Genomic DNA, 17,192 nt, shown 5'->3' on the forward strand with positions numbered 1-17,192 from the left:
AAATATATATATTTATATATATATATATTATATATTTATATATATATATATATATATATATATATATATATATATATATATATATATATATATATATATATATATATATATATATGCAATAAGATCACAGTAAACAGGTGATTTCAAAATATGCAAAACAACCACTCTGAAAGAATAGAGAAATTCCAAGCGCTTTCGTGACTACTCACATTATCAAGGAACTATGTAGTTCCTTGATAATGTGAGTAGTCACGAAAGCGCTTGGAATTTCTCTATTTTTCAGAGTGGTTGTTTTGCATATATATATATATATATATATATATATATATATATATATATATATATATATATATATATATATATATATATAGTTATAATTGAAAGAATTAAGAGTAAGACGGAGAATAGGATAGCAGATGAACAAGGAGGCTTTAGGAAAGGTAGGGGGTGTGTGGGCCAGGTGTTGACAGTGAAACATATAAGTGAACAGTATTTAGATAAGGCTAAAGAGGTCTTTGTGGCATTTATGGATTTGGAAAAGGCGTATGACAGGGTGGATAGGGGGGCAATGTGGCAGATGTTGCAAGTGTATGGTGTAGGAGGTAGGTTACTGAAAGCAGTGAAGAGTTTTTACGAGGATAGTGAGGCTCAAGTTAGAGTATGTAGGAAAGAGGGAAATTTTTTCCCAGTAAAAGTAGGCCTTAGACAAGGATGTGTGATGTCACCGTGGTTGTTTAATATATTTATAGATGGGGTTGTAAGAGAAGTAAATGCGAGGGTCTTGGCAAGAGGCGTGGAGTTAAAAGATAAAGAATCACACACAAAGTGGGAGTTGTCACAGCTGCTCTTTGCTGATGACATTGTGCTCTTGGGAGATTCTGAAGAGAAGTTGCAGAGATTGGTGGATGAATTTGGTAGGGTGTGCAAAAGAAGAAAATTAAAGGTGAATACAGGAAAGAGTAAGGTTATGAGGATAACAAAAAGATTAGGTGATGAAAGATTGGATATCAGATTGGAGGGAGAGAGTAAGGAGGAGGTGAACGTATTCAGATATTTGAGAGTGGACGTGTCAGCGGATGGGTCTATGAAAGATGAGGTGAATCATAGAATTGATGAGGGGAAAAGGGTGAGAGGTGCACGTAGGAGTCTGTGGAGACAAAGAACTTTGTCCTTGGAGGCAAAGAGGGGAATGTATGAGAGCATAGTTTTACCAACACTCTTATATGGGTGTGAAGCGTGGGTGATGAATGTTGCAGCGAGAAGAAGGCTGGAGGCAGTGGAGATGTCATGTCTGAGAGCAATGTGTGGTGTGAATATAATGCAGAGAATTCGTAGTTTGGAAGTTAGGAGGAGGTGCGGGATTACCAAAACTGTTGTCCAGAGGGCTGAGGAAGGGTTGTTGAGGTGGTTCGGACATGTAGAGAGAATGGAGCGAAACAGAATGACTTCAAGAGTGTATCAGTCTGTAGTGGAAGGAAGGCGGGGTAGGGGTCGGCCTAGGAAAGGTTGGAGGGAGGGGGTAAAGGAGGTTTTGTGTGCGAGGGGCTTGGACTTCCAGCAGGCATGCGTAAGCGTGTTTGATAGGAGTGAATGGAGACAAATGGTTTTTAATACTTGACGTGCTGTTGGAGTGTGAGCAAAGTAACATTTATGAAGGGATTCAGGGAAACCGGCAGGCCGGACTTGAGTCCTGGAGATGGGAAGTACAGTGCCTGCACTCTGAAGGAGGGGTGTTAATGTTGCAGTTTAAAAACTGTAGTGCAAAGCACCCTTCTGGCAAGACAGTGATGGAGTGAATGATGGTGAAAGTTTTTCTTTTTCGGGCCACCCTGCCTTGGTGGGAATCGGCCAGTGTGTTAATAAAAAAAATATATATACATAGTTATACAGTTATATATATATAGTTATATATATATATATATATATATATATATAGTTATATATTATATATATTTATATATATATATATATATATATATATATATATATATATATGTTATATATTATATATATATATATATATGTATATATATATATATATATATATATATATATATTATATATATATATATATGTATATATATATATATGTATATATGTATATATATATATATATGTATATATATATATATATATATGTATATATATATATCTATATATATATGTATATATATATATATATATATATATTTATATATATATATATATATATATATATATAGGGAAGTACCACCTCTATAGCTGGACTGGGCACCCTCATCCTCAGAGAAGACAATAAACGTACCTCAGGGAAAACTCAAGGTTCTCCCCGGAGCAGTTTGAATATTTTCTTCTCCTGCCACCCCCTATATTTTATATTCTATGTGAACATTTATTAATAAACAGAATACATTTACAGAAAAACACAAAGATGAATACAATGGTACAATGTATTAAAGATCATGAATTTCCTCCAGCTCCTCCGAAGCCGGACGCGAGCCAAGTATATAGCAAGCATTTCCCCTTTGGATGGCCATGCTGAGGCGCTGGAACATGAAAGTGGCTGCCCTTGGGTCCCTGGTGGTGTTGATGAGTCTGAACCCAATTCTTTAAGGAAATGTGTGGCATTTTTTCCCCATGATCCCAAGGTCTCTGATCCCTCTGGGACAAATTGATACTGTTGGCTTATGTCCCTGTACTTGCTGATCTTGTACTCCTCCCTGTGGTCAGCAGCTCCTCCCTGTCGCCCAACACTGTGATGGATATAGGTGTCACCCAGCGTCGACACACAGGTATAGTCCCATGCTAAGACCTTGGCATTCTTCCAAGGATAGATGGTGATCCTGTCGGGGCAGTTTGCTGGGTTATAGGTATTGTTGGCTGCTAGTGATCGGGCCTCCCTCTCGGCTGGGCATCCAGCTGTAGCAAGGGTTCTCTTAATGTCGTTGACCTTATTGTGTCTTGCATGCCAGCCCTTGGTTTTGGAACAGTTAAGACCATGTAGACCATATTGGTCTGCTTGCGCTTCGCCGCAAATACACGTATATTCTGTGTGAATTGGGCCAGCAAGGCGCTGGTCGAGTCGCGTTCCCATTGCCGATATGGGAACTGTTTGGAGGAAGTCCCCGGAGTGAGGTGCGCTCACAGCCTGGAGACGGGCAATCTCCCTATCTGATGTTGCAGCCCTGAGCATGTTGGCAAGCACCTTTTCAGCGATCGGGCCATCCCAGCTTGACTGTTTGTGAGCCAGTGCTGCACTAGGGTTTGGTGCTGGAGCAGCAAGAGTCTCCCATTCAGGGATGGCACTGGCATAGCTAGGGTCCTGTATTCCTGCTGAGTCACTGAGGTTATCAGGAAGAATTTGTCTCATCAACTCGTTTGATGCTGTGGGAGGTATCACCTCTAGAACTGTCCTGGGGACCCTCATCCTCAGAGAAAAGAATGAACTTGATTCAGGGAAAACTCAAGGTTCTCCCTGAAGCTGTTTGAGAATATATATTGTAGAATGTGAAAAAACATTGTGGTAACTTCACTCCGGCAGAAAGAGGGAGCGTGGAGCGGCATAAGGTTGTGTCCAACGGAGCAGTCTACCGACCCAGTTGTGGTGCAACTTTTCCACATACATAACAACAACTGCTATCCTGTCTCTGTTAATTTCAAAGCCTAGCTGTAACTATAGTATGTCATCCCTCAGGAATGTGATCCACAAAATCAATTAACCCTAGTACTTATTTACTGCTAGGTGAACAGGAACAGCAGGTGTAAGAAGGCTTACTCATAACTCTCCCAGCCCTGGACTCTAATCTGGGACCTTCTGTTGCGAGACGAACGCTAGCCACTAAGCTACTTGTCAGCCCGTCATATGGTCGGTAGAGTACTGTATTTTGATATTTGGAGAGTACTTGACCGTTTAGATCATTCAGTGCTTTTGGCAAAAATCATATACAACACAAGAATAACATGAGTAAAACGCACAACCTAAATAAACAATTTAAAATAATCATTATTTAAAACGCCCCTTAAATTGATAATATGAAAAGACTCAACTAAAGGTTCCCCGATATTCCCAGAGGCACCCCGGTAATCATAAAACCCATAACGAAAACGGAAAGGCTTAAGACATGGACAAACTGTAAAAAAAAGTTTCACAATCACCCTTCATATGGGTGCCCATACCAAGAGCCCCCTGGAGAGAGACGCGTCACTTTGACTTCATATCATATTGTAGTCACTAGCATATATTAAATAATTATTTGTATATATATTATTGTTAAGCAAGTCTTAAACATTATGTACATTTGTATAATAAGGCAGCAGGCTGTGCCAGTTTGCAAGCGTGCGTGCGTGTGTCGCCGGGAGTGTGTGAGATCGCATAAGCTAGGTGAACAAGCAGCTACACGTGCACTTAATGAACAGTTGGTAAATAAGGCCAGAGCTAGCAGACCAGCATGACAATAACACAAGCCTGCCACTCTCCAAGCTCATCATCTCTTCTGGTATTTTAAACATTTCCTGTCCTGTAGGTAAAGACACTTGTGCCAAATTCATGATATTTACTGAAGAAACGTTTAGCGGCGAGAGGCGAAACGTTTTCTGAATATTTTGAGCTGTACATAAGCGTTATCTACACACCGTCTTTAACACAATGCCTGTTTTCCAGCTATACTGTGCCTTACCCTTTTCGACGCACTCTAATGTGTGTATATCAAGGTTTATACCAACATACAACAATAAGTGAGAGAGAGGAAGAGTAGCGTGCATAGCACCCCCCCCCCTCGTACACGTTTGTCTCCCCACAAACACCCAAGCTTTCATGCACACGCCTACGCAGCCCTCCACCCACGCGCACACAGTTGCTGTGAGTAAAGTCATGCAGGGATTAGGGGGATGTCTTACCTTGGGTTTGCTATCGCGGAACTCCAAGGACCTGGGCCTCTGCTCACCATCAGAGTCGTCGGAAGAGTCCAGTCTGGAGCCAATCTTAGCGTACGCTGACGAAGCTCTCGGCCGCCTAGGCAACGTCAGGGCAATCTTGTCCCGCAGGTTTTCGTTGCGGTCCCGCAGGCTCTCGTTGCGGTGCTCCCGCATATTGTCCTGCCGTGGCTGCGGGAAGATATTCTCGTTGTGCAGGTGATGATCCTTCTTCTCTCTGAAAGTCTGGTAGCGTTCCTTAAGGTTCTCGTAGCGGTGGATAGTGTTCTCGTAAACGTGAGGGTCCTTCAGCTTGGAGGTGCGGCGACTCTTCACAGGCTTGAACGATATAGTGCTGTACATCTGGTGAGGGAGGGTGTAGGTGCTGTTAGGGTACCTCGCACTCACTACCGGAGGAATGACAGCCGTCGCCACCTGGCGAGTGACAGCCGTCGCCACCTGGCGAGTGACAGCCGTCGCCACCTGGCGAGTGACAGCCGTCGCCACCTGGCGAGTGACAGCCGTCGCCACCTGGCGAGTGACAGCCGTCGCCACCTGGCGAGTGACAGCCGTCGCCACCTGGCGAGTGACAGCCGTCGCCACCTGGCGAGTGACAGCCGTCGCCACCTGGCGAGTGACAGCCGTCGCCACCTGGCGAGTGACAGCCGTCGCCACCTGGCGAGTGACAGCCGTCGCCACCTGGCGAGTGACAGCCGTTGCCACCTGGCGAGTGACAGCCGTCGCCACCTGGCGAGTGACAGCCGTCGCCACCTGGCGAGTGACAGCCGTCGCCACCTGGCGAGTGACAGCCCTCGCCACCTGGCGAGTGACAGCCCTCGCCACCTGGCGAGTGACAGCCCTCGCCACCTGGCGAGTGACAGCCGTCGCCACCTGGCGAGTGAAGAGCCACCAGGCTCACATGTATTAAGCATGGAAACATACAAATACAGAGCAATGAGATCCATGAATGCCAATGTTTCGCCCGTGTAGTGGACTTTACCAGGTCAAACTGCGTGGGCGAAACGTGTCGGTATTTGATAGCATTTCTCTGCAGATGTTATGCATCTCGGGACCCGTCATGTGGGATGCCTCCTTCCTTCCTAGTAAAGGTAATGAACGAATCTTAATACAAGGAATTGAAGCTATCCCTCTCCTTCATCGGATCAAACCTGATTCCCCACGTGCTGTAAGACCCTTACAGATTTAGCGCTTCTCTATAAACATAATCCAGGGGTTAAGATTAACATGTATAATGGTAATGAATAAACCCACAAGTCATTTTGCAGCAGTTGGGAGTGAAGTGTCAAGGGAAATAACACTGGATTTCAGGAAGTGAAATGTAGCTCTGGTTCTTTGGATGAAGATCCCTTATAAGCAGCACGAAGGCAGCAGCTGGTTATCCCAGCAACATAATCTTAGGACAGAGTGATGAATTACAAGCTGGCTTGGAACACCACTACAAGCTGGCTTGGAACACCATTACAAGCTGGCTTGGAACACCACTACAAGCTGGCTTGGAACACCATTACAAGCTGGCTTGGAACACCACTACAAGCTGGCTTGGAACACTACAAGCTGGCTTGGAACACCACTACAAGCTGGCTTGGAACACCATTACAAGCTGGCTTGGAACACCATTACAAGCTGGCTTGGACCACTACAAGCTGGCTTGGAACACCATTACAAGCTGGCTTGGAACACCACTACAAGCTGGCTTGGAACACCACTACAAGCTGGCTTGGAACACCATTACAAGCTGGCTTGGAACACCACTACAAGCTGGCTTGGAACACCACTACAAGCTGGCTTGGAACACCATTACAAGCTGGCTTGGACCACTACAAGCTGGCTTGGAACACCACTACAAGCTGGCTTGGAACACCACTACAAGCTGGCTTGGAACACTACTACAAGCTGGCTTGTAACACCACTACAAGCTGGCTTGGAACACCACTACAAGCTGGCTTGGAACACCACTACAAGCTGGCTTGGAACACCACTACAAGCTGGCTTGGAACACCATTACAAGCTGGCTTGGACCACTACAAGCTGGCTTGGAACACCATTACAAGCTGGCTTGGAACAATACAAGCTGGCTTGAACCACAAGCTGGTTTGGAACACCACTAGAAGTTGGCTTGTAACTACAAGCTGGCTTGGAAAAACACTACAAGTTGGCTTGGACCACTAAGCTAGCTTGCAATACTACAAGCTAGCTTGTAACACTACAAGCTGGCATGGAACACTAATCTAGCCTGTAACACTACAAGCTGACTTGTAACACTACAAGCTGGCTTGTAACACTACAAGCTGGCTTGTAACACTACAAGCTGGTTTTTAACATTACAAGCTGACTTGTAATACAAGCTAGCCTGTAACACTACAAGCTAGCTTGTAACAATACAAGCTAGCTTGTAACACTACAAACTGGCTTGTAACACTACAAGCTGGCTTGTAACACCACTACAAGCTGGCTTGCAGCACCCCTACAATTAATCGTGGCAAGCTCTACCCGCCGGGGGTCATACAGCCCCCTGCGGAGAGAGAATCAGGTTTGATTCGAAGAAGGGGAGCGCACATACATGTGACATACCTGTAACAGGTTTTTGAAGATTCTCCTATTCTTGTAGCTCCCGCTGACCGCCTGGTTAACCAGGTTGATTGTGCTAGCGGCCTGCAGGCCACATCGCTATCATAATCCTGCTGATCCGGCACTTACTGAAGGAAGCTACCTAGCTTATTCTTAACAAAAATCTAACTTCGTCCCGTCAATATCTGTGATATATTGTGGTAACAGTACACAAGTAACTCGTACTTAATACATTGAAACTTATGACGAGGCTCTGGTCCAACTTGAACCATTAACAAGTCATAGTTGATATTCACTCCGAAGTACGGTTTATGTATTGTTCAACCACGGTATTGTGACTTTTTGCTTCTTGGTGGTAACAGGTTATATCTGAGGGACTGACACCTTCAAATACTATTTCTCCGAGGTTGATGGACTGATTACATCCTCTTCACTTTATTACACCTGCTGCCTCTGTATTTGACTGAAGAAGCCTACTGTGTAGGCGAAACGTTTCAACAATAAAAATACCCAACTGTTGCACATGTTGCTCTATTTTCAACATAACAGGACCACATTTGTTGACACAGTTCTTCAGTAGTACCCACGGCGCCCCTGCTTTTTACCGGTTCTATTCCATACTTCCATCTTTCTTACTCCATTAACCTGGTCTAGTAGGTAGCATGGAGATTAAGGACCAGCTTTCACTTATCTTCTACGTGTATATCTCTTCTCATTTCCAGGAGTACAATCCAAGTGATCTGAGTCATTCACAACACTTAATGTTTTATTGACTATATATAATTCTTTGGCTCAGTAGCCCTTCACCAGCACTTGAAAAAAAAATCTCACGTCTTCGACCCCATTTCTCCAGTTTTTTCTGCTCATTAAAAACATGTCTGTGTTCCTTGTACACACAATACATTTTTAACCTCTGATATGAGTCATAACAGAGCGTGTATCAGTATTGTATTACACACACACATTACAGTGGCCACAACAATTCTTAAGTGACAATACCGTGGCTGCAACAAATCGCCAATCCACGAACAAGTAACCTAGACAACGTTTCGGTCCGTCCTGGAGCATTCCAAAGTCACGAATCAACTTGATCATACTCCAAGACAAACCAAAACGTCGACCAATTTAACCTACATGTTTAGGGTCAGTGATAAGTACTCAATGATGCGAGATGTAAGGAATACTTGGATGTGAAAGTGAAAACTGAGGCTGGACTCGTCCCTGTCAAACCATCTGGAATTTTTTTTTAGCAAAATTGGATACATAAACAATGTTTCAATATGATAGAGTGAGAACAAAAGCAAGCTACGCTTCCCTGACAGGAGTACCAGGGAAGAGGGGAAGGGAGAGTAGGAGGAACACTCACCCTGTTGGAGTGGGCGTGCAGGACGTGCATGGGACGATGAGTCTCTTCGTCGGAGTCAGAACTATCGTGAGATTGGCTGTACCGTGATCGACCATGCTGTTGTTGTTGTTGTTGCTGCTGCTGCTGCTGCTGCACGTCCACATTCTCGTAGTCAGACTAATTTTGTTGAAAGGAGGGAATAATAATAATAAAAAAAATCTATATTCATTGGGAAGTGCTAAATCTATAAAGGGTTTAAGTGTCTGGGGAATGGGAGGCAATCAGATCTGATCCAAGAAATTGGAGATTAACTCCAGTTTCTTGGGAGACGAAGAGCTTGACCAGCATAAACACAGCCTGTGAGAAGCTAGGTCAAGTAACAGGTCACATTACCATGACTGGAACATGAAGTAACACAAGAGTTACCAGTGAGAGAGGATGCTGTAGTCTTATTATAGACATAACACAAGACAATAAGTAGTAAAACAACATAATAAGTCGTAATACAAAACAATAAGTAATAATACCGTATGAATGGTAATACAAGACTAAGTGGTAATTATAAAGGCCAGATAATAGCAGCAGTGGCGAGACTACGAGGAATATGAGGGAGAGAAATTGAGTAGTACGTGGTGGTAGTGGTGATAGTAACTGGTGGTAGTGGTGATAGTAACTGGTGGTAGTGGTGGTGGTAGCAACTGGTGGTAGTGGTGGTGGTAGCAACTGGTGGTAGTGGTGATGGTGGTAGCAACTGGTAGTATTGGTAGTAACTGGTAGTAGTGGTAGTAACTGGTGGTAGTATCTAGTGTTGGTGGTAATTACTCCATACTAACTAGCTTGTAATAACTAAATAATAATTGACAGCGAATGTTCCAGTCAACGTCTCTGTCCTTTTGAGCAATGACAATAAATTATCAAGTTCCAAATTATCACTTTAAAATTGCAGTCAAACCAAGGACATAATACAACATAAAATAAGTGCATTCTAAAATAGATCAAACAAGGGCATATTAAAACTGATAAACCAAGGGCATACAAAATAAAGAAATACTAAACAGACAAAACAAGGGCATATTATAACAAACAAATAAAAGCATACAATGAACAAACGACAATAAACACACGGCAGGAAACAGTTAAAGTGTAGCAAGAAATTAGAAGATGGGAAACTAAGGAAATCAAAGACAAAAGAGAATAAGTCACAGGTCTAAACAACTAATAATAATAATAATAATAATAATAATAATAATAATAATAATAATAATAATAACTTTTAAGTAAAATCCACACTAGAACAAAGGCTAAAGCACTGTAGAAAGGCTACAAAATACTGAGCTACAGTATAAGCGCCATTAAATGCGACAAAACGCAGAATACATACGGTGTCCACATTATCATAGTCGGACTGCATGCAAAGATATCCAGAGGTCAGCACAGGGGCAGGGTACTCAACACAGGGGCAGGGTACTCAACACAGGGGCAGGGTACTCAGCACAGGGGCAGGGTACTCAGCACAGGGGCAGGGTACTCAACACAGGGGCAGGGTACTCAACACAGGGGCAGGGTACTCAACACAGGGGCAGGGTACTCAACACAGGGGCAGGGTACTCAACACAGGGGCAGGGTACTCGGCACAGGGGCAGGGTACTCAGCACAGGGGCAGGGTACTCAACACAGGGGCAGGGTACTCAACACAGGGGCAGGGTACTCAACACAGGGGCAGGGTACTCAGCACAGGGGCAGGGTACTCAGCACAGGGGCAGGGTACTCAACACAGGGGCAGGGTACTCAACACAGGGGCAGGGTACTCAGCACAGGGGCAGGGTACTCAACACAGGGGCAGGGTACTCAACACAGGGGCAGGGTACTCATCACAGGGGCAGGGTACTCAACACGGGGGGCAGGGTACTCAACACGGGGGCAGGGTACTCGACACAGGGGCAGGGTACTCGGCACAGGGGCAGGGTACTCAGCACAGGGGGCAGAGTACTCAACACAGGGGCAGGGTACTCAACACAGGGGCAGGGCACTCAACACAGGGGCAGGGTACTCAACACAGGGGCAACTTACTCAACACAGGGGCAGGTACTCACACGGGCAGGGTACTCACACGGGCAGGGTACTCAACACAGGGGCAGGGTACTCAGCACAGGGGCAGGGTACTCAGCACAGGGGCAGGGTACTCAACACAGGGGCAGGGTACTCAACACAGGGGCAGGGTACTCAGCACAGGGGCAGGGTACTCAACACAGGGGCAGGGTACTCAACACAGGGACAGGGTACTCAACACAGGGACAGGGTACTCAACACAGGGGCAGGGTACTCAGCACAGGGACAGGGTACTCAGCACAGGGGCAGGGTACTCAACACAGGGGCAGGGTACTCAACACAGGGGCAGGGTACTCAACACAGGGGCAGGGTACTCAGCACAGGGGCAGGGTACTCAACACAGGGGCAGGGTACTCAGCACAGGGGCAGGGTACTCAACACAGGGGCAGGGTACTCAGCACAGGGGCAGGGTACTCAACACAGGGGCAGGGTACTCAACACAGGGACAGGGTACTCAACACAGGGACAGGGTACTCAACACAGGGGCAGGGTACTCAACACAGGGGCAGGGTACTCAACACAAGGGCAGGGTACTCAACACAGGGGCAGGGTACTCAACACAGGGGCAGGGTACTCAACACAGGGGCAGGGTACTCAACACAGGGGCAGGGTACTCAACACAGGGGCAGGGTACTCAGCACAGGGGCAGGGTACTCAACACAGGGGCAGGGTACTCAACACAGGGGCAGGGTACTCAGCACAGGGGCAGGGTACTCAACACAGGGGCAGGGTACTCAACACAGGGGCAGGGTACTCAACACAGGGGCAGGGTACTCAACACAGGGGCAGGGTACTCAACACAGGGGCAGGGTACTCAACACAGGGGCAGGGTACTCAGCACAGGGGCAGGGTACTCAGCACAGGGGCAGGGTACTCAACACAGGGGCAGGGTACTCAACACAGGGGCAGGGTACTCAACACAGGGGCAGGGTACTCAACACAGGGGCAGGGTACTCAACACAGGGGCAGGGTACTCAACACAGGGGCAGGGTACTCAACACAGGGGCAGGGTACTCAACACAGGGGCAGGGTACTCAACACAGGGGCAGGGTACTCAACACAGGGGCAGGGTACTCAACACAGGGGCAGGGTACTCAACACAGGGGCAGGGTACTCAACACAGGGGCAGGGTACTCAACACAGGGGCAGGGTACTCAACACAGGGGCAGGGTACTCAACACAGGGGCAGGGTACTCAACACAGGGGCAGGGTACTCGGCACAGGGGCAGGGTACTCAGCACAGGGGGCAGAGTACTCAACACAGGGGCAGGGTACTCAACACAGGGGGGCAGGGTACTCAGCAGAGGGGCAGGGTACTCAGCACAGGGGGCAGGGTACTCAACACAGGGGCAGGGTACTAAGCACAGGGGCAGGGTATTCAGCACAGGGGCAGGGTACTCAGCACAGGGGCAGGGTACTCGGCACAGGGGCAGGGTACTCTCCACAGGGGCAGGGTACTCAACACAGGGGCAGGGTACTCAGCACAGGGGCAGGGTACTCAACACCGGGGCAGGGTACTCGCCACAGGGGCAGGGTACTCCCCACAGGGGCAGGGTACTCAACACAGGGGCAGGGTACTCAACACAGGGGCAGGGTACTCAACACAGGGGCAGGGTACTCAGCACAGGGGCAGGGTACTCAACACAGGGGCAGGGTACTCAACACAGGGGCAGGGTACTCAACACAGGGGCAGGGTACTCAACACAGGGGCAGGGTACTCAACACAGGGGCAGGGTACTCAGCACAGGGGCAGGGTACTCAGCACAGGGGGGGTATTCAGGGGCAGGGTACTCAACAGGGGCAGGGGCACAGGGGCAGGGTACTCAGCACAGGGGCAGGGTACTCAGCACAGGGGCAGGGTACTCAGCACAGGGGGCAGGGTACTCAACACAGGGGCAGGGTACTCAACACAGGGGCAGGGTACTCAACACAGGGGCAGGGTACTCGGCACAGGGGCAGGGTACTCAGCACAGGGGGCAGAGTACTCAACACAGGGGCAGGGTACTCGGCACAGGGGCAGGGTACTCAGCACAGGGGCAGGGTACTCAGGGGCAGGGTACTCAACACAGGGGCAGGGTACAGGGGCAGGGTACTCAACACAGGGGCAGGGCACTACTCAACACAGGGGGGGACAGGGTACTCAACACAGGGGCAGGGTACTCAGCAGGGTACTCAGCAGGGTGCTCAGGGGCAGGGTACTCAGCACAGGGGGCAGGGTACGCCCCACAGGGGCAGGGTACTCAACACAGGGGGCAGGGTACTCAACACAGGGGCAGGGTACTCAACACAGGGGCAAAGTACTCAACACAAGAGGCAGGGTGCTCAACACAGGGGCAGGGTACTCAACACAGGGGCAGGGTACTCAACACAGGGGCAGGGTACTCGGCACAGGGGCAGGGTACTCGGCACAGGGGCAGGGTACTCAGCACAGGGGCAGGGTACTCAGCACAGGGGCAGGGTACTCAACACAGGGGCAGGGTACTCAACACAGGGGCAGGGTACTCAACACAGGGGCAGGGTACTCAACACAGGGGGCAGGGTACTCAACACAGGGGCAGGGTACTCAACGTAAACCTCAGTGGATGTCTTGCTACCTCCTTTACGGAGGCTGGAGATAGCAACACAACACACTCCCCTTGCACCATGACAGCATAACAGACATATACGCCAAGACTAAAAATATGAAGACTGAGACACTCATGCAACATATGGGAATTTTTATTTAGGAAACGTTTCACCACACAGAGGCTTCATCAGTCCAATACAAAGCAGAAATGTGTAAGGAGAGGAGGAGTATGAGGTAATCAGTCCCTCAACCTGGAGTCGATGTGTTCAGTCCATCAATCTTGTAGAATGTACAGCATAGGGCCGTAGACGTGTCTTATATACTGTAGTGAGGTGAGGCGAAGCAGGAGGCGGGGTCATAGTGGTACCATCCACTAGTCGAAGTAGGTCTTCGTCCAGAGGTTGGACAAGTTTGAAGAATTCTTTGTATCAAGATCCCATGATGCTGCAGTGTCATCACAACTGTCAGACACTGCATCATGGGATCTTGATGCCACGTCTACGGCCCTATGCTGTACATTCTACAAGATTGATGGACTGAACACATCGACTCCAGGCTGAGGGACTGATTACCTCAAACTACTCCTCTCCTTACACCTTTCTGTTTTGTATTGGACTGATGAAGCCACTGTGTGGCGAAACGTTTCCTAAATAAAGATTCCCATATGTTGCATAAGCGTCTCAATCTTCAACTTGTCGGTTTTCAAACCATTCATCACAAGACTAAAATTATGAAACTAACACATTTTAGGCCTGAGAAAGCACTGATAAAGCAGAGGAGACTACAAAGGCAAAACTGCAGCTCTATTAATTAGGCCTAGTCTCCAGAAACTGCAATTCTATTAGGCTTAGTCTTCAAAAACTGCAGTTCTCAAATGGGAAGTCTGAATACAACTCAAATAAATCCATCTACTCCACCTATGCAATAAATCCATCCATCCATTAAATGCACCTATCCAATAAACAAACACGGTTATCCACCGACTCCACCTATCAAATAAATCAGCGTGTCATGAATCCACCTGTCAAATGAATCCACCTGTCAAATTAATCTACCAGTCAAATGAATCCACCTGTCAACTGCTAAGTCTTACGCGTCATCATGTCGTGACTTGCTAACGATCATCTTTGATCTAAACGTTTTTAAAAGCGTTCATCTTTGAGCGAAATGTTGAGTAATCAAGTCTTGCTCTGCTGCAAGTCTCTGAGTTACCTTCTTCTCATTACCTCTTTCAACCATGGACGATACCTGTTCAACTCGCTACATCAGACAAGTGATTTGTTCAACACGCTACATCAGAGAAGTGACTTGTTCAACACGTTAAGGGTTCACCATGGATGAGAATGTCTTTAAGATACAGGCAAAGTGAATTATTTCATTGAAAAGACACCGCTAAAGCTGTTGGAGGGTTATACAGCGCCTTGAAAATGGGAGGTAATCAGTCCAGCTTCTGTAACTCCAAACAGTGTAGACTGGAACAAACTACACACCGACAACTACAAACAGGTTTATAAACAGGGTAACTACTCAGACAACTACACACACACATGTAAACAAAAGCAGATAATCTCTCACAGCTCACCTGGTCTTGACCCTTAAAGTAAATAGTTTCGTAGGTGGGCGCTTCTTGATCAGCGTCCGGGGTCGGGGAGGGTGGGCACATTGACCGCCGGGGTGGCTTGGGCGGCGGCAACGGCTGGTGTGGGCGGCACAGAGGTCCAGAGGTCAGAAGGCGAATGTAGATGTGGGCGTGGTGTAGGTGTGGGCGTGGTGTGGGTGTTCAAGACGAGCGTGGGGACGGCGATCACGTGGATGAAGGCGTGGGAAGAGAGGGAGAGAAGACACAGATTTCATTAGTAATACCTCATAAAATATGGAACAAGTTCAAAAACAAAATATACATCAGATGAGTCACCACAATCATACTGACACACCCAGCGTGGGCTGCTGCAACACCCAGCGTGGGCTGCTGCAACACCCAGCGTGGGCTGCTGCAACACCCAGCGTGGGATGCTGCAACACCCAGCGTGGGATGCTGCAACACCCAGCGTGGGATGCTGCAACACCCAGCGTGGGATGCTGCAACACCCAGCGTGGGATGCTGCAACACCCACCGTGGGATGCTGCAACACCCACCGTAGGATGCTGCAACACCCACCGTGGGAGGCTGCAACACCCACCGTGGGATGCTGCAACACCCACCGTGGGATGCTGCAACACCCACAGTGGGATGCTGCAACACCCACCGTGGGAGGCTGCAACACCCACAGTGGGATGCTGCAACACCCACCGTGGGAGGCTGCAACACCCACCGTGGGAGGCTGCAACACCCACCGTGGGATGCTGTAACACCCACCTTGGGATGCTGCAACACCCACCTTGGGATGCTGCAACACCCACCGTGAAATGCTGCAACACTCACCGTGAAATGCTGCAACACCCACCGTGAAATGCTGCAACACCCACCGTGGGATGCTGCAACACCCACCGTGGGATGCTGCAACACCCACCGTGGGATGCTTCAACACCCACAGTGGGATGCTGCAACACCCACAGTGAGATGCAACACCCACAGTGGAATGCTGCAACACCCACCGTAGGATGCTGCAACACCCACAGTGGGATGCTGCAACACCCACAGTGGGATGCTGCAACACCCACAGTGGGATGATGCAACACCCACAGTGGGATGCTGCAACACCCACAGTGGGATGCTGCAACACCCACAGTGGGATGCTGCAACTCCCGAGGGATGCTGCAACACCCACCGTGGGATGCTGCAACACCCACCGTGAAATGCTGCAACACCCACCGTGAAATGCTGCAACACCCACCGTGAAATGCTGCAACACCCACCGTGAAATGCTGCAACACCCACCGTGAAATGCTGCAACACCCACCGTGAGATGCTGCAACACCCACCGTGAAATGCTGCAACACCCACCGTGGGATGCTGCAACACCCACCGTGGGATGCTGCAACACCCACTGTGGGATGCTGCAACACCCACCGTGGGATGCTGCAACACCCACCGTGGGAGGCTGCAACACCCACCGTGGGATGCTGCAACACCCACCGTGGGATGCTGCAACACCCACAGTGGGATGCAACACCCACCGTGGGAGGCTGCAACACCCACAGTGGGATGCAACACCCACCGTGGGAGGCTGCAACACCCACCGTGGGAGGCTGCAACACCCACCGTGGGATGCTGTAACACCCACCTTGGGATGCTGCAACACCCACCTTGGGATGCTGCAACACCCACCGTGGGATGCTGCAACACCCACAGTGAGATGCTGCAACACCCACAGTGGAATGCTGCAACACCCACCGTAGGATGCTGCAACACCCACAGTGGGATGCTGCAACACCCACAGTGGGATGCTGCAACACCCACAGTGGGATGCTGCAACACCCACAGTGGGATGCAACACCCACAGTGAGATGCTGCAACACCCACAGTGGGATGCTGCAACACCCGAGGGATGCTGCAACACCCACCGTGGGATGCTGCAACACCCACCGTGAAATGCTGCAACACCCACCGTGAAATGCTGCAACACCCACCGTGAAATGCTGCAACACCCACCGTGAAATGCTGCAACACCCACCGTGAGATGCTGCAACACCCACCGTGGGAGGCTGCAACACCCACTGAGATGCTGCAACACCCACCGTGGGATGCTGCAA

General features: G+C 48.6%; 1 protein-coding gene across 7 annotated transcripts in view; it reads right to left on the reverse strand.

The window, feature by feature from the left end:
- LOC128685727 (ankyrin repeat and SAM domain-containing protein 1A) overlaps positions 1-17,192 on the reverse strand; it is a 368,909-nt gene that overhangs the window by 303,041 nt on the left and 48,676 nt on the right. For 5 of the 7 annotated variants that reach the window (XR_011392360.1, XM_070088036.1, XM_070088034.1 and 2 more), the window contains 3 exons: positions 15,082-15,195; positions 8,846-9,001; positions 4,876-5,253 (listed from right to left, as the gene is read on the reverse strand). Coding sequence is in view for 6 of the 7 variants with exons in the window: in XM_070088036.1 (XP_069944137.1) it covers positions 4,876-5,253; positions 8,846-9,001; positions 15,082-15,195 (648 nt within the window). In the remaining variant the exon portion in view is untranslated. The remainder of the gene's footprint in view (positions 1-4,875; positions 5,254-8,845; positions 9,002-15,081; positions 15,196-17,192) is intronic. The other 2 variants (XM_070088038.1, XM_070088037.1) reach the window with 1 other exon arrangement.

This window comes from Cherax quadricarinatus, chromosome 23, assembly GCF_038502225.1.
Source record: "Cherax quadricarinatus isolate ZL_2023a chromosome 23, ASM3850222v1, whole genome shotgun sequence".
Lineage (NCBI taxonomy): Eukaryota > Metazoa > Arthropoda > Malacostraca > Decapoda > Parastacidae > Cherax > Cherax quadricarinatus.